A 24341-nucleotide genomic window follows, 5' to 3' on the forward strand; every position below is an offset into this window, starting at 1 on the left:
CAGAGAAGCAAGACTGTGCTTTGCTCTGTGAGCTGAGTGAGATCACCTTGGGAGGAAATTTTATGCATGTGCTGCCAAGGCATTGGAAACCATGGTCCACTCACCTGCCCCGTCCTTGCCCTTCATTCACAATGAAAAAAAATTTAAAGACTATTGAATTTTCTTACAGAAGGAATTTGTATAGGAGAAATATAACTCCCAACCTGCTAGATTTCAGCTGTGCTGAGTTCTTGTCTTCTGAAATCGAAAAATGAATTCAAAGGACAAAGCAGGTTAAGTGTAGGAAAATTTTGTTGAGAGAGAAATCTCCTGAGAGACGGGAGGGGTCCCGGAAGTGGGTTGCCACAAAGGCCTTTGTCAGGGGTAATTTATACAGCAAAGTCACAATATGGTACCACCTGGGTCAAACTACAATCAATCTATAGGATTACCAGGATAGCTATTGTAGCAAATATAACTCACAGTGTTGTAGCTCTAGGTGGTTGGGATAATAGTCAGGCGGAGAAGAATTGAGCATACACCCTGGAAGTTGGAGTCAGGTTTATTTCGCTAGTGGACTGATGAGGGACTTCTCAAAGCAATCGGTCCCATCTGTGAGGTGAACAGGATTTATATAGATTTGGGAAAGGAAGAGTGAGGATACAAGACACTCAACATTAGTTCATTGATTGAGGTAGATACATTCAGCTTATACAACTGGATAGAGAGGTACACTAGGATTCACCTTATTTACATATGGTGGGAAGCAGGGGTCACAGAAACTCCACTGAGAACAAAGAACAATGGAGGAAAACATGTCTGGGCAAGTCTGAGATCCGGACATGTTTTAGGTCCCAGAGGGGTTGGAGCTAGGAGGAGCCTTTTGTTTGCTGCCGGAATAGCTCCAGCACGGGCTCCTTCTGGTCAGAAATCATTTCCCTGTTCGTAGCCACTTAGCTAATACTGATCCAATAGGGACGTGAGACACATATCAAGGGTACATGGAAAGAACAAAGGCGTTTTGGGGAAAGGATAGGTCTCTGGTCATCCACCTGGATGACTGGGTCCGGATGTTCTGGTCACCCACGTGAGTGACTGGTGTCTATCTGGACTTTACTGGGCCAGGTGACCAATCACAGTACAATCTCAAGGTATTGCTTATCCTTCAGGCAGGCATGTTGGCCTGGTCGTTCCATCTTTATTTTGAGGCCTGGCCTTCAACAGATGCACCTCCAACTACATTTGTGATGCATTCTCCTCTTCCGCACTGACTCCCTTGAGGGCCTAGCCCTGACTGCCTGTTAATTTCTGCCTAACTTGGTTGCCTATAATAGCATGACGTGTATAACATGGCAGAGATGATGAGGGAAGACACCAGACCCGGTCTTTCTCCCAGTGGGACTCTGTGCTAGAAGCCTGAGAAAACAGTAGGGCAGGTAAGGGCCAGCTCAGGGAGTAAAAGCTCAGGATTTTTTGCCTGGTATATCTGCTGGGAAAAGAGGAAGTAGGCGTTGCACTGGAGGTCCTGGAGAAACTAGCGAAGTTACCTCCAGGACCAATTCAAGCAAGTCATGGATACTTTGATAGCAGAGATGTTGGAGGATGATATATAACAACTAGGAAGGAGATGGAGCTGGCCCTCAATCAGTAACCCAGAGGAGGATTGTGGTGAGGAGGCTATGCCCTGCTCTGAGTGTCTCCGTGGTGTATGGAACAGTAGGTTTCAGGCTGTGCCTTGCCCTGAGTGACTCCATTTTGAGTGCAAGTGCTAGGCAGGATGACTTGGTCACTTGTCAGCACAAACAGAAAACTACCAGATGTTGGACACACCAAACCTGTTGAAAAGAGGAGCCCCCATGCAACACTTTTATAAGGCACAAATACCAGTAAATTAGCTGTGCTGATAAAATTTTTTCCCTGTAAATGTATCAAATCATATCAGGTGCACAGGGGCACAAGACCTCTCGAGGCTACGTCAGAGGAGCCAGGCCCTGTGAGCCATCTTCAGCTCATCCTCTTATTTCTTGTGGAAAACAAACAAGGCTCCCAGTCTCCTGGGGCTGGCATCTGCATATTCTGCCACTTCTTTGGGGCTAAATGTGGGGGTGGGGGTGGCCATGTGCTCAGCCAGAGGAAGGTTGGAGTTTATTTTACAGAGCCGGTTTCAACGCCTCCCCTTTGAGGGCACTGAAGTGCCTGTCATCTGGCTATCTCATGTAGGACTGGAGTGTTGATTTTATCAAAGGTAGCTGGAGTACAAACAAAGGGAAGCCAGATGTTTGAGATTGAACTGTCTAGCACTGTAAAGTAGAATTCCAAAGTTCCTACTGCTGAGCCCATAGTGACAGCCCCCTCCTCTCATTAGCCCAAAAGAAGTGGCCGAATATGCAGATGCCATGGTGGGGTGGGCAGGATCCTGGTTTGTTTTCCACAAGAAAGAAGAGGGTGAAGTGAGGATGATTGGAAGTGATAAACCAAGTATGGAGATCAGTATCATCTCTGTGCTCCCCTCTCTTCTGTTCTTTTTTTTTTCTGTCTCAGTTTTGGGAATCGAGCTCAGGACCTTGAGCCTGCCAGGCAGGCAGGGCGCCACTGCTGGACTACATCCCCGGCCCTCCCTTCTGTTCCTTACTCTAAAAGACCCTTGCCCTCCTGTAAATGGGGAGATGGTGCTTTGAGGCTATTGGGCCCCTCCATCTCCTCAGAGCTAGCTTTGAATAAACTCTTTTGCCTTTTTGATTTGGTCAGTGGTGAGCAGAGGAACCTGAGCACATGAGCCTAAGCAGCCAATAACAATGTCCTGTTACATTTGCTTTACTCCCTTGGGACTGGCTGTTCAATGCTAGAAACCTACTCCCCACTTTTCACTGATGCAAGTCATTTTCTCATTTGCCAAAAATATTAGAAAAGAAGGAAGTACAATTTTTAGATATCAGGAGGAATTCTTTACAGGGAACTTTACAAGCATTGAATGTTCCCCTATTATTTAATGTGCTCCGCCTTCTGGGAAGGGACACACAGTTCTGTGCAGTGCCCTGCTTAGAACAATTGCCAATAATGGCAGTTGTTATTTTCTTCCAGATAAACAAAGATATCAGAGCCTCTAGGCCTTCTGGAGCTTTCCCAAGGGCTTCCATAAAAGACCATGTGTCCTGGTTTGCGTAAGGTCATTCCTGTTGGGGCCTATTGTCTCAGCTGAAATACTAAGAGTGGCACTGTTACCGGAAATAATACGGGAGACGAAATATGAAATATGGTATCTCCTCACCTGTTAACTGTATGATACGCCAAGTCAAGTTCTTGCTCTCTAGAAATCGAAGAATGAGTCCTAGGAACTACGGGGATGAAGAGTAGGAAGATATTTATTGATAGGAAAGCTCCTGAGGGGTAGGAGGGGACCGAGATGGGACCCCACCTTATGGAGGAGTTTTATAGGGTAAAACTCACATGGGTACAACACGGGGCACAGCCATGATCATCCAATAAGGTTACAAGTACAGTCACTTCGGTAGTAGTGGTCCAATTGGGAAACAAGTCATGTAGCAAGTGTGGATGGAAAGAACAAAGATTCTCCTAGGAAGTGGTGGGTCCAGAGGTCTCTGGTCACCCACCGGGGTGGTTGATTTCTACCTAGACTTCATTAGGCCCTGTGTTTGTTCTTCGAGGAAGTATGTAGGTCTGGCCATCTTGTCTTTATCTTGAGGCCTGGTTTTCAGGCAACGTGGTGTGTTTCACCTTTGTCCTAAGCCTCTCTCGAGGACCTAGCCTATATGTCTGCCTATAATATTTTTACCTAGCTCATCTATCCATAATAGCACCTCCTTTCTCTCTCAAAAATAAGGGGGTTTGAATAATAAATTAGTTAACTCTTTTCTACTAGTCACCTGTGGCGAGTTTGCTTGAGAGGCTTAAGAAACTTTTTTCCTCTTACAACTAATTTAAGTGGAAGAGGAGAACACTAAGGCTTCATTCATTCTATTAAAAACTATAAAACAAAACTCAAAAGAATAAAAGAGCCCATGGATATTAAATCTATAAAGGGCATCTGAGGGGGCCGGGGATTTAGCTCAGTGGTTCCGCCACCTGCCTCAAAAGCACAAGGACCCGAGTTCGATCCCTGGTACCGAAAAAAAAAAAAGGGCATCTGAGGGCTGGGGATGTAGCTCAGTGGCACAGCACCTGTCAAGTGCAAGGTCCTGAGTTCGATCCCTGGTACCGGAAAAAAAAAAACAAAACAAAATAAAAAGGGCATCTGAAACCTAAACTCCAGTCTTAAAGGCAACCGGGAAGAATCATGGATGGCTCCCTAAATTTAAAATAAGGCAATTAAAGATCTTACCTTGTAGAACTGTTTGGAGACTTGACTAATGGTGACATGGGCATACATTCATTATGGACACTCATTCATTATGTAAAGCACTTAATTTTAGCTCTTCCAGCTTAACCCAGAAAATACATAATAATCTTATACTTTCCAAGGCAGAAAGATAAATTAAAATCTCATTACCAAAGCAATACACTATTAACACATTAATAAGGATAATTATCATCAGAATTACAGTTTTTAAAATTAAGGTTTAATTTTACACAGACATAACAACCTCTTTTTTTGGTACCGGGGATCGAACTCGGAACTTTGCGCTTGCGCGGCAGGCGCCATAGCCACTGAGCTACATCCCCGGCCCTAGACATAACAACCTTTGAAGTCTGAGGGTCTGTCGAGATTCCCTTGTTAAAAATAACTGTTGCAAAACTGTGCTTATAATGCAGAAAACCATCTGCATTTCTTGCAGCTGTTTTTTCACCAGCTGCTAAGGAGCCTGTAGTTATTAAGGCAAAGCCCTGGAATTCCACAAGGTAGCACTAAGAGAAAGAGATTGGCTTGAGAAGCTCAAAACTTACTTTACTACAAGGAAAGAGAAGTCCAAAGTAATTGAAGGAATATTAAATGTACAATATATTGCTTCTAAAGTCTCTATTTGTTTAGAGTTTAAAAATTATCTGGAAAATCCATGAGCATGACTTCCTTCTTCCTCTCTTCCTCTTCAGATTTCTCCTTCCCATATGAACTAATCTTTTTGTATCCAGGTGACAGTGTCCCTCAAGGAGGAGCAGGGAGCCTCAACTCAGCCCACTGAATAGGTCCTTGACTCACATTCTTGGAAAAAGAATTTCAGGGCCTGTCAGTCTGAGGCATAGTCAGTTAGAAAGTTAAAGAAGAGGAGGAAAAAGACCTGAGGTGCAGTGACTGGAGAGGCACACTGATTCGGGGTTCGGACTGGCCAGCTCTCAGCAGCAGGAGGCCAGCTTCTGAGGACTCGCTGCAGAGCTGAGCCAGGTCCTGTGTATCATCTCCATTTTGGTTTCCGTAGCTCTGGAAGAATCCTTATGGCTGGAAGAGCAATTTGGTTCCCCTGAGATGATGGCCCTTGCTCCAGAGGGGGTTCTGGGGGAGATGAGCTCATCATGGTGTGGTCTGCAAGACTCTGCTTTTGGTGGAACCCAAAGCGATCGTAGCTTTGGAGACTTGTAGGCATCTGGAACTGGACATTATGAAAGCTGGCAATTGAGTGTCCCTGTAAACCCTGAAAATTACATTAGTTATTCTTATCTTGGTCCCCTCAGACTTGAGGGGGATGCGGTAGATTAGGTAAATTTAGGGCTAAGAAACCTTGTTTTGCCAACTTTCCTCAGTGATTAACATTCCTACTGGTAGAGCTGAGCCCGGATCAGGATCCAGGATCGGACTCAATGTTTTAAGGTAATAAGGGACACCCCCCCAAAATGAGTTCCCTTGTTTCCTTTCTATCTTTATTTCTTTTATCCTACTTCAGGAACATTTGTAGACATCCTTTAAGGCTGTAATTTATGTGTGATTCCAAATAGTACATTTTTTAAGAAGGAAAGTAATTTCTTCATGGTCTAAAGTAGACAATGAATGTCTGAAGTGAGAGATAACTGCTTAATATTATCTTTGCGCGATCATAGTCTGAAAGAGGGTTCACTTAATTATAGAATCCACAAGTAGTTGTAATAATAGACACATGAAAGCACTAAAACAGGATATGCATTAAAATTTTACTTTTTTTAGACATTTCTCAAACGACCAACATGTCCATGAAAAAATATTCAACCCCAGTAAACAAGGAAGCAAGGGCCCTCTTTGTTGACTGCTATAAATCTGGTCTGTTTGTTTTTGGAAAACTGCCCTGTATTTAGGTTGACTTGTTTCCATGCCCGCTAGCATGAGTGACTCCGTTCTGGGGTGGTCTGGTCTGCTGGGGCTGAGGGCAGGAGCTCGCTCCAAACCAATGGCCTCCTCTGAACTATATTTATCAACAGAATGAGCAGCTGCTGGGAACATGGAGCTTCAGTACCAGAAAGGCTCCATTCTCCATTCCCATAATTCAGCTCACTGAGGGAGATTAAAAGAAAATATCACATTCAAATGGCTGAAAACATTATTCAATACTGAGGCAAGCTATTGATTATATGGTTGTATTTTCTTCCCAATAAAATGCACACACATACACACACCATTTATATACATACATAAAAAGAAAAAATTTGTATTAAAATTTTAATTGCCAAATAATTATATAAATGTAAGGGGTATGATGCACATACGTTGTGTGATGATTATATAAAGCTAATTAATATACTCATCGCCACACATACCTATCTTTTTTGTAATGAGAACACGTAAAATCTATTCTTTCAGAAATTTTGAAATGTACAATATAGTTTTGTTTTTTGTTTTTTTTTGGTCCCGGGGATCAAACTCGGGTCCTTGTGCTTGCAAGGCAAGAGATGGAACCACTGAACTAAATTCCCAGCCCTGTACAATATAGTTTTAAAAACCAAGGAGAGAGCTGGGGATTTAGCTTAGTGGTTCCACCGCCTGCCTCGCAAGCAAAAGTTTTGGAGTTCAATCCCCAGTACCAAAAAAAGACAAAACACAAGGAGAGTCTGTACTTTGGGACAATACGAGTGAACCTGGAGGATATCATGCTAAGTGAAATAAGGTAGGCTCAGAAAGACAAATGCATGATCTCACTCTGTGAACTCCAAAAAAGTCAAATTTACAGAAGTAGAGAGTGGAATGGTGACATCAGAGGGCGGCATGGGGATAAAGTGGAACAGGAATGCAGAGATATTGACTAAATGTAGAGTCTCAGACAAGAGGAGTAAGTTTCTGAGACCTATTGCATAGTATGGTGACCATAGTTAATAATAATACATGAGATTATTTCAAAGAAAGCCCACTTATACAGGCGCTCCAAGCTTCCTGAGAGCAGGACCTCTGCCCTTGTTGATCCTGTAGAAGGCGGTGCCTTCCCCACACTCAGGCAAGGCCACTGCTAGGACCTGAGCGGTTTCTGCTCTAAGCAGCTCCTCCACTGCCCCGCCCCTGGAGCGTAGGAGAACACAGTCCATTGAACTGCAGGTGTCATGAAGGAAACCACTGACTTCCCAGAATTATGTACAATCCTAAGCCACCTATCAAACCTGAAAATAATCATTTGAGAGATCAAATCTACAGTGTTTTTCGTCTAGTTAACTGCTAAAGGCTCGCACCTGCATTCCACAGCTATACACCAAATGCCGCTGGCCAAGGCCACAGACCAGCAATCAATGGGCAGCAGAAACAGCTCCCAGAAGCAGACAGATTCCTCCCAGAGCCTCACCTAGAGCTGAGTCTGTGTCCCCTTTCCTGGTTCAAATGGGCTTAATGTGGAGGCGCTGTTGTCAGACCTCGATCTCATCAGTTCACAGGACACACCATCTACCAATCTGGGTGACACTCATGAAGCACTTCCAGACCTGCTGGAGAGAGTGGCAAGGCAAAGGAGAAGACTGGTTTAAAGCAAGGGGGAGTATGTGGAGGCGATGAATGGCAGTGTCTTGTGGTGTAACACATTTATTTAAACACACGATTTTTTTTTACATTTTTAAACCATTTTTATTGAACTATTCTTTTTATTGAACTATTTTTAATATTTAGATGGGAGCAGCTGCCCTGAACTGAGACAAAGCCATCAAGAATGTTATTACATTGAATACTCAATGTAATCCAGTATGTTTTTGTACTTGGAATATAAACTTTTGACATTACATAATCAAGCAAATAGTGGTGCATACTATATAATTCAAAAAGACTATGTATTTCTCATTAAAAAATCATTTTGCAAGTGGGTTCAGCTTTATCAACAATTTCATTGACACATTCCACACTTCATGCTATCAAAATAAAAAGTGGTCTCAAATTAACTTTATTATTTACTGACATTAATGAATACTATTCAGGGCTATAGGAATTGAAGTTTAACAATTTACAATATAAGCGGCAATAAGTTACTGATACCTGCTAACAAATTTTACTCAATCTACATACATCCATGATACACTCAAAAAAGACATTTTGCAAATTTCAATATGCTAGTTTATATGCTGCAGTGCAAAAGAAGTGACACACTAATGTTTCCTGAGTTTTAGGAAATTAACAATTCTCTGACTACTACTCTGAATTTAAAATAGGCTCCTTGTTATACTAAGCCATGTCAAAACTATACAATGAAACTAGGTTTCTGGAGAACTGAAATGATTGATCAGTTATGGTAGATTAGGGAGATGAAAAAGTTTTGAAAGCAAAAATATGTACAACACTACAAAGGGTATTATGGATCTGCATAAACACTATTTTTTATCACACCTCGTGTAAGAAAAGAAAATCACATTTTGCTTTTTTAAAAAGTAAATTTCAAAATAAAATGCAGCACCAACTAATAAAATATGTTTTAACAAGGCCTTGTGATTGAGTACAGTGTATTCTTGGTCTGCAAGGATAGGTTAGAGCCGGTGACGTAGCTCAGCGGTTCCACCACCACCTGCCTGGCAAGCACATGGTCCTGAGTTCGATCCCTGGTACCAAAAAAAAAAAAGAATAGGTTCACACTAAAAATTCATTGTAAATCATCACATTAAAAGCCTGAAAAGGGCCGGGGACTTAGCTCAGTGGTTCAGCCTCCTGCCTCGCAAGCACAAGGTCCCCTTTGATCCCCGGTACCAAAAAAAAAAAAAAAAAAAAAGCCTGACAAACAATGATGTATTGCCTCAATTGATTTTCAAAAAAGCATTTTGAATAGGCTCAAGACATGATTAAATTTTAAAAACCCTCTAGAAAAGCACACATCTCTTTTTAAATTTTTTAAATTATCATATAATGAAGATGTTTTTGTTTTTTGGTTGGGGGGGTTGGTACCAGGGATCGAACTTGGGTCCTTGCACTTGCCCAGCAGGCGGCGAAACCACTGAGCTAAATCCCCAGCCCTAAATTATCATCTAATAATTGTACGTATCTATGGGGTCAGTGTGACATCTCAGTGCATGCATGCATACATTGTGTTGAGAGCAAGTGAGGGCGATTTGCGTGCACATCAGCTTAGGGTTTCTTTTCAGTGTTGTTCTTCCTCATCTCAACATTGGAATTCCAAAGAGAATGGGAAGTAGATTGTTGGGTTTTTCATCCTCAGTACCCAGCGCCCAGGAGAGTGCCTGGAGCATAGTAGTTTGGGTGGTTGCTGTTTTTCTTGTTGTTGTTGAGACAAAGTTTCACTATGTAGTTCAGGCTGGCCTCGAACTTACTATGTATCCCAGGCTGGCCTCACAGCAAGGCCCCTGCCTCAGCCTCCCAGCTGCTGGGATTACAGGCGTGTATCACCATGCCTGGCAACATAGGAGATTTAATGATTCTTAGTTGAATGAACATGTTCACTGGTGAAAACTTCAAAAATGCAAAACAAGTATAAATACAAAAAATGAAAAGCAATACTAATTTCATCAGCCAAGATTGGGGGAAGGAGTGAGGAAGACTGTTGTAGAACCTTCACGTTTGATCTCAATTTATTTTCTTCAATGTAGCTTCCATATATGAACACATACATAAACACAGGGGGGCACAGTACCTATCACTATCATATTTGAGGTGGGGGAGGCAGAGCTGGGGGTTGAATGCAGTGAACTACCAGTGAACTACACCCCCGGCCCATATATTCTGCGTTGTTTATTTAAGAGTTTAGGGTGAACAGGTTTCCTTGTTATTACCTTTAGCTACCACTAGGGGAAAGATAAATTGGTGGAAGTTTTTGAAGGCTGTTTTTGGAGAGTACCAAGTCCAGCCCTGCACACAAGTACACAAAGATCAATCACATACATGGCAGGATTTTCCCAGGGCAGATCATACGGGAACAAGGCACTCTGGGACCAACCTAGAGTTACCTTAAACTCCCCAGTCCTTCCTGAAAAGGACCTCTCAGAAAATTGTACTTTGGGTCATTGACTGGAATCCACCAGAAACAAATCTGTGTGTAAACAAAGTATATTGTTTTCTCACAGGGGCCGGGATTTTCCTTCCCATATTTAGAGATTTCAAAACATGAACTGGAAAGTTAGAGGATTGAAAGAGAGCTCCCTTTGCACCAATGTTTGAAAAGCAGGCTGCTGAGCGATCCTTTATTCCCGTTGCTCACAGCTGAGGACAAAGAGGTTCCAAATACACTTGCATCTTAGAAGAGCATCCAGGAAATGGGACCCGACCTCACAAGCTCCCGAGGCTTATAAAGAGAGAGCAGTGCAGGCCTTCAGCAGCCAACCCCTCCTCAGCCCCATCCTATCCTCTGGTGCATACAAGGAGAGGACTGAGGATGGGGCTGGGAGAGAAAGCAGTGCTGTCCACCATGGGGAGTATAGGGTCGGTGGAGATAGGTGATCCTTTCATATGGACTGGAGGTGCCGAGAAGAAAAAAGATGCATTCTCAGGCCCCAGCCGAGGGCACATCGAGCTGCCCAAACGGTCAGCTCATCCTCCCACCCTGGTCCAAGCAGAGGGGGTGCAGGAAGAGAGTTCCCGAGACAGCAATTCTGATGAGCATTTTACTGCTTGTTTCTGTCTCATCTAGGGATTTCAGAAGGATGGTGCAGTTCACGCCGGCAGTTGCGGGGTGGCGGTAGAGTGTGCCCAGAAAGAAGATGGGGGCTACCTCTCACTCATCTCTGCCTCCTGGGCAGGAAGAGAAGAAGCCCCCAGCCGTTCAGCCTGAAGCAACCCCAAACTGGGGTCAAGGTAAAAGCTGGGCCAGGTGAGGCAGCAGCTTACCCAGAGAGGGGTGGGAGACACGGACGACTGGAGGACCAGTCATGGAAATGGCTGCTCCTCTCTGGGGAGGTTCTCCGTTTCTGAGGAGGCAGATGTGAACCGACCTCAGGAGCAACAGTGCCCACCAGCTCTGCAGAGACTCCATGTCGGCAGGGAATATCAGCAGCAGTTAGGAGCGCATCGAATGAGGTGAGGCCAGGATGACCCTGGAGCTCCCCTCCCCTGGGACCTGAGGCTGGCAGGCATGGTGAAAGGACACTTCCCATTCAATTCAGGGGCAGGAGGCACAGAGGTCTGAGCTGTCACCACTCCAAATGTCCCAACTGCAGTCCAGCCAATGACAGAGGTTGGGAGTACTGTGAAGTTGTCGTGTAAGGGCTTGAAACAGGACTGCAGTGACTTTTAATAATCAAAAATGACCCAACTGCTAAGGATAGAGCAGACAGTTTATATCACCACAGTTGAAAGTGGAGTTGAGGAAAACAAACCACCTGAGGTTTAAAAGCCCCCTAAATTAAGACTTCTCTCTAAGCAGATTATATCTGGGTAACATCATTTGCAGAACTAAATTATTTTAGTCTTGTTTTTAATAAAGCATAGCTTTAGGGGCGGGGATGTAGCTCAGTGGCACAGTGCCTGCCTGGCAAGCGCAAAGTCCGGAGTTCAATACCTGGTGCCAAAAAATAAATAAATAAAATTAATTAATTAATAATAATAATGCATTGCTTTAGGTTACATACTTTATCTGGATTTATCAATCATGCTTTTCCATGCTCTCCCATCTTGCTCTTCCAGGCTCCCTGCTTCATCTAGAACTTTTGTGAGTAATGCATTTGAGACCAAGGAGCGGACATTAGGACGGCAGCCCTTTCATCACTATTAAGCACCATGAGGAAGACTCTGACGTGATGAAATGGCACAAGTCCTCCAACTACAAAATTAACCTCCAACTATAAAATTAACGGGTGCTGCCCGTTTGCTCCTTGGAGCCAGTCTTCCCTTCCTCCCTTTGCTTTCTGCTTTAGGAGGTTGACCTGCACAGACTACATTGACCATGCCTTTGCCCCTGACTTCTGGTTTGAGGTCATGAGGTCATGAGGGTGGGACCACCATGATGGCATTAGTGGCTTTACAAGGAGAGCAAAGAAGACCTGAGCTAGCATGCTTGCTCTGTCTCACCATGTGATGTCATCTGCCACGCTATAATGCAACGAGGAGACTCTCACAAGATACCAGCATCCTGTTCTGGACTTTCTAGTCCAGAAATTAACCTCTGTTCTCTTATAGCAACAGAAAATAGGCTAAGCCTTAGGTAGTTCCACAGAATCTGGAATTTCCTGCCTCACCAAAGATGTGCAAGCTTTCTAAAGCCATAAGTCAATTATCCAAGGCTAATTATAGTAAGTGAACAGATTCCGTGTCCTACGAGAAACATTTCCTATACATTAAGTACATGCTATGAGGCATGTGGTGGCCACATGCTTCGAGGCCAACTGACACATTCCTAGGAGAGTCTTTTTAAATTTGTGATGAATATCAAAAGGTTATTATTCCTTCTCAGCAAATATAATGGGAGAACCTGTATAGGTTTAAATTTAAGAAGCATATTTTGTCATTTCTAAGACATACATTTATTGATTATTGTTGGGGTCCCCTCGGTGGGAGACTGGAACCTGAAGACAGTATCAGACAAAACCTATTAAATGAAGGGCACGGGGGACCACAACTCTTGGAGTTAAGGTGAGGTTTATTGGTAATATCCTTCTTTTATACATTTTTCTGTAGGATACATCAATCATTAACAGTTTACAATGCTAGTCAACTAACCACCAGTTATATCTATGAGTACATAAAACATCTACAGAGCCATCTATGCTCCTTTAATCTTAGTGCATCTTATCTAAATCATCCTGGCTACTTAAAGCTTCTAAAAAGTTAGCTATTCTTATCTAGTCCTATACCAAGCAAATATTTGAGAGTCTTAAGGGACCACAGTGGAATGAACACTGTGAGACCGACAAACAGCCTTCTGAAGTTATCTTTAATTTCTCTATCTGGGCCTGCCACAGACATCAGGACAATCTGTCTTCCCAAGGCTGTCCGAGGGCCTGAGAACTTCTCATATCCTCCATAGGTTATAATCTTCTTAAATTAGGATATGTTCTTTTTTTTTTTTTTTTTTTTTGGTACCGGGGATTGAACTCGGGTCCTTGTGCTTACGCAGCAGGCGGCAAAACCACTGAGCTAAATCCCCGGCCCCAATTAGGGTATGTCTTAAATTCATGTATAATAACCAGCTAGAATTCAGAAAATTTTTGTCAATGCTTTAGGAATACTCAAATAAATTTGTTTTCCTTTTTGTGTATGCAGAAGAGTAATGTAAGATAAAATCTGTGTCAAAGTAAGACTAAAAGAACTTTTTCATTAAATAATAGACTCTAAGTGATAACAAAGCATTATGTCTTAGTTTAATCGGCAAGATGTTTTTCTTGGTAGTATATAAATAATAGTGCATTTTTCAGTCTATTGTATCTTGGATTCAAAGAAATGGTATGTCTCAGAGACTGTTTTCCATGAACTTGCCTAATAGAAACACAATCAATACAATATTTTGGAAATTCAAAATACCTATTCCTTTCTCCCAGGCTTTTGATCAGATACTATTATGACTAGTGGTTTATTTATACTTGGAGTTCATAATTTTCATTTTTATGAGAGAATGTACAAAGTGTTGCTAGAGAAAATAGAATTTTCTATAACAAAGTAAAATTGTGTGATTTTGGCTGGCATTTCAACATAGATTTGAGGATAGACTTAGAGTCATCTCAAAATGACTCATTACCACTTTCTGTAGGCCAGGACTTGTCTCACACTTCCATACTTTGTACAACTAAACCCTCCTCCCAGATCTGTTGGCTTTTAAAGAGCACGTCTACTTCATTCACTCATTTTAGCACGTATTTATTGAGCATCTATCTAAACTGGGAGCTATAGTAGGGATTGTGGATACAAAGATGACGTATAAGTTAAGATAGGCATGATTTTCACCTTTAGCTTCTTAAATGCTTGCTCTACAGATAAATAAATAAGCAAATGTACGGAAGTGTGCTGAGCCCTAGGAGCAGTCACATACAACAATAGCAGGTACCTCTTGCCTCCCTCAGGTACCCTGTCCTCCATCTCCAATGTTCTGCTTCCCTGGCCCCATGCTTTTCACCTTTATTTCTTTCTCAGAGAAAGAGCTGTTTCTACTCCCTTTGGGGTTAACCTGCCACCTATAGGCTTATCCCACTTCCTCTGGCTTCCACTTGCCTTTGATGCAGCAGTTAGCTTTAGAATCTCCCTCTTCATTAATGCCTTCCTGCTACTTGAAATTCAATTGACCTACTTTGAAAAGAAAACTTCGGCTTTACTAAATAATGCATTCATTCATATTTAATTGTACTATAGCGGCATAACTCAGTTCCTCTCTAGAACAGGAAGTAGAATTTTATCTGAACTAAAAGACAGTGAGAATAACATTAAGGAAAATTAATGTGAGAGGTATTCTTAGGGAAAATGAGCAGACTAATTAAAAATTGAGTCTGGGTAGGCGCTGATATTGTTAAGAAGTAGAGTCCAAGATGGCAGTTTCTAGGCTAGGACTTGTGGGATTAGGCTTCTGAAAGCAATGTGCCTTCTAAATATGGAAAGAGGTTGCTGGGAGACAAGATCTGGAGCCAGAGAGTTGACAGGTGGCAAATGATTGGGCAGAGTGGAGTCTGTACACAGAGAAGCCTGGGAACAGCAATAAAATAACCAGAAAGCCTGGGTATGACAGAAAAAAGAAGTGAGGGATAGGGAGGGATGTCTGATCTGTGTTATGAAAAAGATTCGTGGGAGGGTGTCCAGGACTATGTCAGAACCACAACTATAGTCATTAAGGAATCCAGCATGGTGGTCAATGCTTTCCCAACATAGGCTTACTCAGGAGGAACTGAGTCTCCTAAGGGCTGTGGTGGGGTCATGTGAGGGGCATGCATAAAATGGTGGCTAAACTTGCTTGTCGACTTGATTGAATTGAGAAACACCTAGGAAATGAGTACAACACGCTTCTGGTATACTGTGTGCTGGTTGTAAGACCTAGGGCCTTACCAAACGCTCTGAGGAGCTGAAGTGGAGCACACCGGGGATCCCAGCGGTGCCTCCAGAATGTAAGACCAAAGGCCTTACCAAACGCTCCAAGGAGCTGGAGTGGAGCACACCCGGGAAGGAACACACCGGCCATGTTGGGAAACAGACCTTTATTAGTCTGGCCAGATGGCACTCCCGAAGCAAAATAGCTCAGAGAGGCACCTGGCTCAGAGTCCGAGGTTGTTTTATAGGGGGTTGGGGGGGGGTTAACATGTGGATTCACAGAAAAAAAAGAACAAAGGTTAGTTGCTCATTGTCACATGCTGATGTTCAGCAGACATCCTGACTGACAGTTACGACCACCCTGTTTACAGATTGTCCTATAGATACTGGGCCCCGGGACATTTGGATTTAGGGCAAACAGATGGCTGAGTAACCTCGCCCTATTACTGATTGTCCATTGTCCCGAGGCAAACACACTCCAACCATCAAATTTACAACAGAATCTAGGGGAGTAATTAACTTTAGAATCACACAGTCCCACACTGGTGTGTCTGTGAGGATGTTTCTAGAAAAAATTGGCATGTGGGACAGCAAGCCAATGGAGAGACCCATGCTGTGGGCGTTTCCATCTAATTGGGTGGGGCCCCAGATGGAACAAAAGCAGAAGGAAGATGCCCATTGTCTCCACCTTTCTGGCTGCCATGAGCTGAGCAGCTTTGTTCTGCTACATACCACCACCATGATGTTCTACCTTACCTTGGACCCACAGCAATGAAGAGAGCCTACCATGGACTGATCTCTAAAACCATGACCCAAAACAAACCTTCCTTCTTTAAATTATTATTCTCAGATATTTTGTCACAGCAATGGAAAGCTGACGAACACACATCATTACAGGCCAACTGGGGGTTCCTGTACCACCACAGTCATAGGGTCATCCTCAATGGGGCTGTTTGTCTTCTGTGCAACACCAAGTGGTCATTCTTCCTAGAAAGTCCATCTCAATGTTCCCAGTTTCCACCAACAAATTCTTTGACACATAGTCATTGGGCATCTTAAGTGTCCTGTACCAGTTCCTAGGGCACAAGGCCCAGGGACACTGTGTCAGGGGGAGAGGTGTGTGGTTCCCAGCCTAGTTCCCAGACAGCATTAAGAACAGTGAGTTCAGTACTTCTCAGGCAGGCCAGGTGGTCTGAAGTGATTGGGGTCTTTGCCATATCGGCCCCATTCCTCAGCTTTCTGGTTGGACTCAATGTTTTCTGATCCATAGTTGCTCATTCCATAATAAAACCGGTTTGAGATGCCCTGAAGGTACTTCCCGGCATTGCTGAAATGCAAGGAAGGGAGACAGAAGATGAACCTGATACCTGACACAGCGCCACCTTTTCATCCCCCTCTGCCCTCCCTCTCAAGGAAATACTGAGAGGAGGCTGGAGAAGTCCTGGGGCACAGGGCGAGCTAAAGTACCAACCCTCTTGGGCAAAGACCTAAATCAGCTGGTTTTTTCCGCACCCTCCTCGGTTCTCACTTTTTCTTTGGGGGTGAGAGAAGACATGTCCCTGCAAGTCCTGCTCTGGCTCTGCAGACCACCCCAACCCTGGGAGCCTAGGCAGGAGGTGGAGGGGTCCTGGTAAGAGAAGTGAGGCAGCGCAGCTCTGCAGCCCTTCTCTGGTATCCCCAAGAGTACGTGTTACCTGAGCACTTTCGCAGCCCAGACCCCACCAGGTCCCCTTTGGGCAGCATCATAGTTCCCCCGCGCATGGAAGTATCTCTCTGAATTTGGGTAACTGGCTACTTGCAAGTTCCAGTAGGCTCTCCACATGTCCCAAGACCCTGGAAAGGAAAGCAAATGACAAAACAAATCTGGTGACATATTGGAAAAGTCGAAGAATGAAAATTTTCTACTGATTTTAAAATTTTTGACCCTTGACAAAATAATCTTTTGAAATCAAACATGTAGAGAAACGTTCCTTCCAGAAGAGGGCGTCCCTAGGTAACTGGAGGTAACTGTAATGGAGGTATTGCTCAGTGAATTGGGCTGCATGGGCTTGATTGGCAGCTGTGGTGCCCTGGATTGCCTTATGTGGGTCTGTGTGTGCCATGTACCAAGAAGAGGCAGGACTATCATATTGGGGATGGAAAAATGGAGAATAATAGTACAGATATAAGATCCAGGGACCATATGAAGAATGCAGCCAGAAGAGAAGGAGAAGGCACATCTACCATGGCTCATAAGAAGAAAGCAGAGTGGCCACGTATGGTGGCACATGCCTGAAATCCCAGCACTCTGGGAGGCTGAGGCAAGAGGATCATAAGCTTGAGCCCATCCTGGGCTACTTAGCATGACTTTGTCTCAAATTTTAAAAAGAGATTTTAAGGGTTTGGGATATAGCTCAGTGCAAAGGGCCTGGATTCAATTCCCATTATGTCAGAGAGAGAGAGACAGAAATGAAAGAAGGAAGGGAGGGAAAGAAAGAGAAAGAGAGAAAGAAAGAAAGAGAGAAAGAGAGAGAGAGGAAGAAAGAGAGAAAGAAAGAGAGAGAGAGAGAGAGAAAGAAAGAAAGAAAGAAAGAAAGAAAGAAAGAAAGAAAGAAAGAAAGAAAGAAAGAAAGAAAGAAAGAGTGACGCTCAGCCAGTCCCAGCACCCGGAAGGAAGGTCCCCCGCTGCCATTCCAAGCTCTTAGGATAGAGAAGGTGAGCCGCATGGGTGCCAGAAGCACCACCACCCCCCCACCCCCGGTTGAAATGAGAAGACACATAAACAAGCCTCAAAAACAGACTTCCAGATCACCTACAGCAACCCCAAAGGGAAACGAGATGGAACAATCTGAGACTCAACCACCTGGACTCTCTGAACTGGCAACCAAAGAGGATCTGGGAAAAATGAAATCAGAAATAATTACTCAGATAACAGCAAAGATTTTGCTCATGGTGCAAGACATGATTAATAAATCTAGAGAGGACAGAGATAAAAAAAAATAGAGGATCTGAGGAACATGATGGAATCCCAACATAGGAAACAAATGGAATCCATAAAACAGATACAAACAGGTTTCCAAGAGATTAAAAACTCCATCGAAAGTCTGCGCAGCAGAATGAACCGATGTGAGGATAGAATTTCACATGTAGAAGATAAGATTGCAATTAGTGAGGAGGAAAAGAAAAATTACTTTAAAATTGTAAGGGAACATGAGAAATCAATCCAGTAGCTGCTAGACGACGCAAAGAAGCATAACATAAGACTGACTGGAGTCAATGAAGAAAGAGGAGAGAGTGCAGATGACATAAAAAAACTGTTCCCAGAAGTGATGGCAGAAAACTTCCCAAGGAGGGGAAAAGAACTTGACATACAGATAAGTGAGGCATATAGGACTCCAGCTAGCCTTAATCAAAAAAAATCTACACATAGGCATATGATAGTTAGGATTCCAGAAATCCAACAGCAGAATAAAATTCTACAAGCAGTGAGAGAAAAGAAACAAATCACATACAAAGGAAAGCCCATCAGAATCCCAGCAGACTTCTGAGCGCAAACCCTCAAGGCAAGAAGAGCTTGGAGTGATGTATTTCAAGCCCTAAAGGAAAACAGCCTCCAACCCAGATTGATGTACCCTGCACAACTATCTTTCAAAATTGATGGAGAAATAAGATACTTTCATGATAAAGAGCACCTCAGGAACTTCATGAATACCAAACCAGCACTCCAAAAAATTTTAGACAATACCCTAGGAAAAGACAATGAGGATCACAACCCCAGGAAACCCAGCAGAATGAATCCATTGGGCGTGACAAATTAAACGCAAAGGGGGAGAATCCAACAAAAAGAAAAAGTCATGACAAGGCTTTTAAAACTTTTGACTTCATCTCCCTAATGAGTGTATAATTCAATCTTATTATTGTACTGGTTAGTATTTTTCTGATTCTAGAGTTGCACATCATTCCTTGTGCTATACTGGCTATTTATCATCTTCTGTCTACATTTTAATTGGGTTGTCTATTAATGAGCTCTAAGAATTCTTTATATATTCTGCTCATAGGTTATATGCATTGTAAATATGGTCTGCTTAAGGACTACTTTTCATTTTAATGATGTCATTTAAAGTTCTAAATTTTGATGGAATCTCATGTATCAATTTTTTTTCTTTTATGCATCATGTTTTTTGTATTCTAGGTAGTTCTTGCCTACCCTGAATTCATAAATATTTTCCCTTATAATTTCTTCTTAAAGTTTTATACTTTTAGGCTTACTTATTTAGGTTCATAGATCCCTTCAAGTTATTTTTATGTATGGAAATAAAGGGTTGAGGTTAATTTTTTATATATGGATACCAGGTGTTCTAGTGCCGTTTGCTGAAGACACTATCTCTTCCTCGGCTCTTGAATCGAGTTTATATTCTATAAAATGCTAATGTTAAATAATCTTTCAAAACACAGTGGACCATATATGTGTGGTTCTATTTCTAGATTCTCTGTTTTCTTCCAATGATCTATATGTCTTTCCTTACACCAACACTGCCTTGATTACTGCAGCTTTAGAAGAAGTCTTAAAATTGGGTGCTAAACGTCTTCCAACACTGTTTTTGTTTTTGTTTTTGTTTTTGGCTTTGCTGGGTCCTTTGTACTCCTACGTAACTTGTAAATTTCAATATCCAGTTCTTCATTTATAGCAAGTATACACAGACCTGAATTTTTATATATACCTTGTGTTTTCTAATCCTGCTAAATTCAAGTACAAGTTCTAGGGGTTCCTAGAGATTTCCTAGTATTTTCTCTGTAGGTGATCATTTCATCTACATATAAAGATTTTGCTTCTGCTGGGCCAATCCTATCCTAGTTGTGTCATTTTATTGCCAGACTATTTTGGTTTAGACCTATGTTTCAAAGTCTAATGGACAGATGAAGAGTAGGCATATATGCCCTTGTTCCCCACTTTAGGGAGAAAGCATTGTATCATCTTCATTCATAGAAGGAGTTTTTGTTGGAAGTATGGAGTACATGTCTTTGATCTGTTGAGAAGTTTCTGTTCTACTTCTAGTCTCCTGATAGCTTTTACCATGAACAGCTGTTGAATTTAGTCCAATACTCTTTCTCCAACTAGTGACAGGATCATATGGCTTTCTCCTTTCCTCTGTTAAAATGATTACTTTTGGGGGTGGATCTTCCAATGCTGAACCAACACTGCCATCCCTATAATAAAACCACTTTCTACTTACTGCCAGATCTGACTTCTAAGAGTTTGTTTTGCTAAACAAATTTCTATCTATGTTCATACTTTTTTCTTCTATTATCTTTATCCAGTTTTAGGATTAGCACAATGTTGAGTTCCTAAAATGAGGGGAGAAGTGTTCCTTCTTTTTTCTGCTTTAAATGTTTGATATAATTTATCAGTTAAAATGTTTATGAGCCTGCTGTTGTCATATAGGTAGGTTTTCAAGCTAGGAATATACTTTCTTTAATAGGTGCTATTCAAATTTTATATTTCCTCCAGAGTTACTTTCATTAATTTGTCTTCTAAGTTACTTCTTAGAAGTTATCAAATTTATTTCAAAAAAGATTTTTGTAATATGCTTTCTGTATCCTTTTAGATTCTGTAAAATCTGTGGTAATGTCTCCTAGATCTTAATATTGTAATTTTAAAAATGTACAACTGATATTGTGTAACAGGAAGAAAAGGTCTAAAAGAGCAGGGGAATTGGAAGGGGTAGGGGCAGGGAAAAAAGGGAAAGGAAAAAATATGAGAAGAGGAAAAAAATGGAAACAAGGTCTTTGCAAATAGGAAAGGGTGGAGGGGGTGAAGAGAGGGCAAGGGAAGGGGAAAAAAATAAGAACCAAGAGACTCATGTAATGCTATAAGATCCCAATGATGAATGTAACTGTATTTTATATGTAAAATGTACCAATAAAGTTAATGGGCAAAAAAAGAAAAAAGAAAGAGAGAGAGGGAGAGAGAGAGAGAGAGAGAGAGAGAGAGAGAGAGAGAGAGAGAGAGAGAGAGAGAGAAGAAAGAAAGAAAGAAAGAAAGAGGGAGGGAGGAAGGGAGGTGAGAAGGAGGGAGAGAGAAAGAGGAAGGGTGATCAAAGTACTTGAAAAAAGTCCTTTTCCTGTTATGGAAGCTAAACCAACATATGCCTTACAAATCTATAGTTCTATTCCTGGTTATGTATCCTCAACCAAAATGAGAGCTCATGGCCACCAAAGTTCATGTATACAAATGTTTATTGAAGATTTACCCATATAGCCCAAAGCTAAAAAAATGTTTAAAAGACTAATTATTTAGCAGTGCAGAATAGATAAGCTGTGGTAGAGTTATACCATGGAATACTATCTGGCAATAAAAAAGAACAAAGTAGTGTTACACACAAGATGAAAGAATCTTACAGTCATAATACTGAGTGAAAGACAGCCAAGTACAAAAGACACCATGTGTATTTCTTTTATTCAAAGATCAAAAGCAGACAAAACTAATCTATAATGAAAGAAGTAAGAAGAGGGGCTATCTTTGGTAGGGTGATTAACTAGGAGAAGGTATGAGACATCCTGCTATGGGGCTCCACATGCTCTACCTCTTGATTTAATGGTGGTAAAATGGGTGTTTATATATATATAAGTTTGTCAAGTGGTACAATTAGCTGTATGTAAGTTACATGTTATTTTTAAATTTTTAAAAAGAATGGTGGAAAAATAGCTGTTAAAAACAGGCTAAGGCAGGTCTGTGTGCAATGTTCAGTCAATAAATATTTTTTACTCCTACTATGGCCTATCTTAAGGACTTCTTTAAACAAGCTCACTGGGACAAAAGAAAGCTCCGGTGGGCAGTCTTAATTATTCTGTTATCTCTTTTCTCACCATTTTAATGTATTAATTATTTTGTGTCTGTATTTCTATCAAAAAGTTTATCTCTGGCATGACGTTAAGGGCTATTCTTTTTCAGATACATGTTTAATATTCATTCAGTGATTTTCAGATTGCTTAGCAAGCGCTTTCTTCAAGCACTCAACAGCAAAATCTGACAGTCTTTCTCACTGATGTTTAAAATGGATTTCTATTCCACCTCCCCTCTGATATTCTGTCTCAGTAGCTGTGAGAAGAGGCTCAGAAACGGGATCGAACTCATGATCTTGCACTTGCAAGGCAGGTGCAGTGCCACTGAGCTAAATCCCAGGCCCAGAAACTTACTTTAAGACAAATACACCCAGGAGGTTTAAATGCTGGTGGACCACACAACAAATTCTGAAATATGTTGACATGAGGAAGATGTTCTTTACTATATGGGGAAAAACTCAGCAACTACCACAACACTCTTTTTTGTTTTGTTTGTTTTTTAAATATATATTTATTGGTATATTTTAGGTGTACAATTCATTTACATTTATCATTGGGTGCTTGTACCTGTACCTGATGGATCTTTTGTTTTTTTGCTTTTTCCACAACACTCTTTTTAAAAAATTATTATTTAGATACTATCATTTTTTAGAAGCACATGAGGTCTAGGAATGAGCTTAGTGGCACAGTGGTGGCCTAGTATGAGAGAGGGCCTGGGCTTGACTCCAGCAACACACACACACACACACACACACATACTCACACACACCCTCTCATGCATGCACGCATGCACGTTCATGAAGTTCAAGATCGAAACTTAGACACATTAAACCGAAACTGTATAAAAATTCAAAAGTGGGGCCTGGGATTTAGCTCAGTGGTTCCAGTGCCTGCCTTGCAGGGGAAAGGTCCCGAGTTCGATCCCCGGTACCAAAAAAAAAAGAAAAATTCAAAAGAAAAATTAATAACAACACGTGAAGTTCTAAGTGTTACAAAACCTGACAACATAATTTTCCCATCTTGACAACTGGCCAATAAGTTTCATTTCCCATCAGGAAAGACAATAATCAGTTTCCTGGCCCTACCTTAGCCCGACATGGCTAACGGGTGAGAACTGGCTCTTTGTACTGCATGGCTGCAATTTCCATTGTAGAGCTGAATCTCCACGAGCTCTTAGCCCAGCCAGTGGCCAGTTGCCTGGGACATGGTGGAATTTTTGTGTGCAAGTAAGGTAGGACATGGCATTTATTCAGTCATGAGCCCCTGGGGATATATTAAATTCACAGTTACACTCTGAGGCTGGGCAGTCTGCCATCTGTGAGCTCCACAGTGGAGGCCCACCCTGAGAATCCTGATCCCTCTGCACACAACACCAGCAGTAGAGGTTGGGCCCACATTCCCTTTGCCCCTTGGTAGGGAGACCCCATGGGAAGGTGCCCAGTGAGACCACTGTGAGAGAAGAAGGGGGCTCAGAAAGCACACTCCTCATCCATTTGTGGCTTCTCTAAGGAGAACCCACATCCAGCAGGTACGGGGTCTCTGCTCGAGTGTATTGTGAAGACAGCTGGATATCCACCAAGCTCCGGCTCCTTACCTTGGGCAGCCTCCTTGAAGAAGGAGTACCAGCCATCACTGCTGACTCCCAGGACCAAGGAGCAGAGGACAATGCCAATGCAGAGCCTCATTGTGCTGAAGTAAAAGAAACAGTAGTCAAAAAGACCCTGTCTGAGGTTTTAATTTCAGAGACAGCCTTAGAATCACTACTGTATGAAAGATTGAAGTGGGTTTTAAGAAAAACCACAAACCCTTAGTTCTCAGTCAGAGCTCTAGAAAAAAATAAGAAGGTTCCAAAATGTTGCTGGTCTGTGGCCCAAATGCACCCAATAAAGCAAACTAAAGTCAACCAATAAACACCTCCTGAGTTGCTACTCTGCTCAGCACTGACCCCGTGAAGACACTGAAAACACAATTTCTTCCCACTTAGAATCTGCCAACTACACAATAAAATGGATTGCAAGAGTGAAACAAGAGAAATTACTTCCAGGAGAAGCATCACCTGTGATCCTTTCTCCATCTGAAATTCCAGGGGAAGGGAGGCTGCTGGTACCTTGCTGCCGTGAAAAGCCAGCTGGAATCTCCTGGCTTCAGCGTTAATAGGAAGACAGGTCTTAAATCCAACAACTGCTTTGGCAAAATCCCTCTTGCTTAATCCTTCTCAGCAAATACCATGAGTGTTGAGTAACAGTGTCTCCTTATCCACAGTAGTTTT

The 24341-nt window shown here is 42.2% G+C and overlaps 2 protein-coding genes across 8 annotated transcripts in view; one reads left to right on the forward strand and one right to left on the reverse strand.

Annotated features, from left to right (window-relative positions):
• The window catches only part of Hps5 (HPS5 biogenesis of lysosomal organelles complex 2 subunit 2), a 105641-nt gene that overhangs the window by 67656 nt on the left and 13644 nt on the right, over positions 1-24341 (forward strand). The gene's annotated exons all lie outside the window — the stretch shown is intronic.
• Positions 15403-24330, reverse strand: LOC101712048 (serum amyloid A-4 protein). 4 transcript variants are annotated; one of them, XM_004851523.4, is made up of 5 exons: positions 24129-24330; positions 23667-23761; positions 16945-17083; positions 16779-16855; positions 15403-16577 (listed from the first exon to the last, which is right to left on the reverse strand). In XM_004851523.4, exons 2-5 carry the CDS (start codon positions 23755-23757, stop codon positions 16525-16527), a joined length of 360 nt encoding a protein of 119 aa, XP_004851580.1. In that variant the 5' UTR covers positions 23758-23761; positions 24129-24330; the 3' UTR covers positions 15403-16524. The 4 variants fall into 4 exon arrangements, with proteins under 4 accessions (XP_004851580.1, XP_004851578.1, XP_004851577.1 ...); XM_004851521.4 differs by lacking the exon at positions 16779-16855 and having other exon boundaries at positions 24180-24330; XM_004851520.4 differs by lacking the exon at positions 16779-16855 and having other exon boundaries at positions 24129-24328.

This window comes from Heterocephalus glaber, unplaced genomic scaffold (assembly GCF_053883595.1).
Source record: "Heterocephalus glaber isolate CG9 unplaced genomic scaffold, H.glaber_assembly_v1.0 deba00001428, whole genome shotgun sequence".
Lineage (NCBI taxonomy): Eukaryota > Metazoa > Chordata > Mammalia > Rodentia > Bathyergidae > Heterocephalus > Heterocephalus glaber.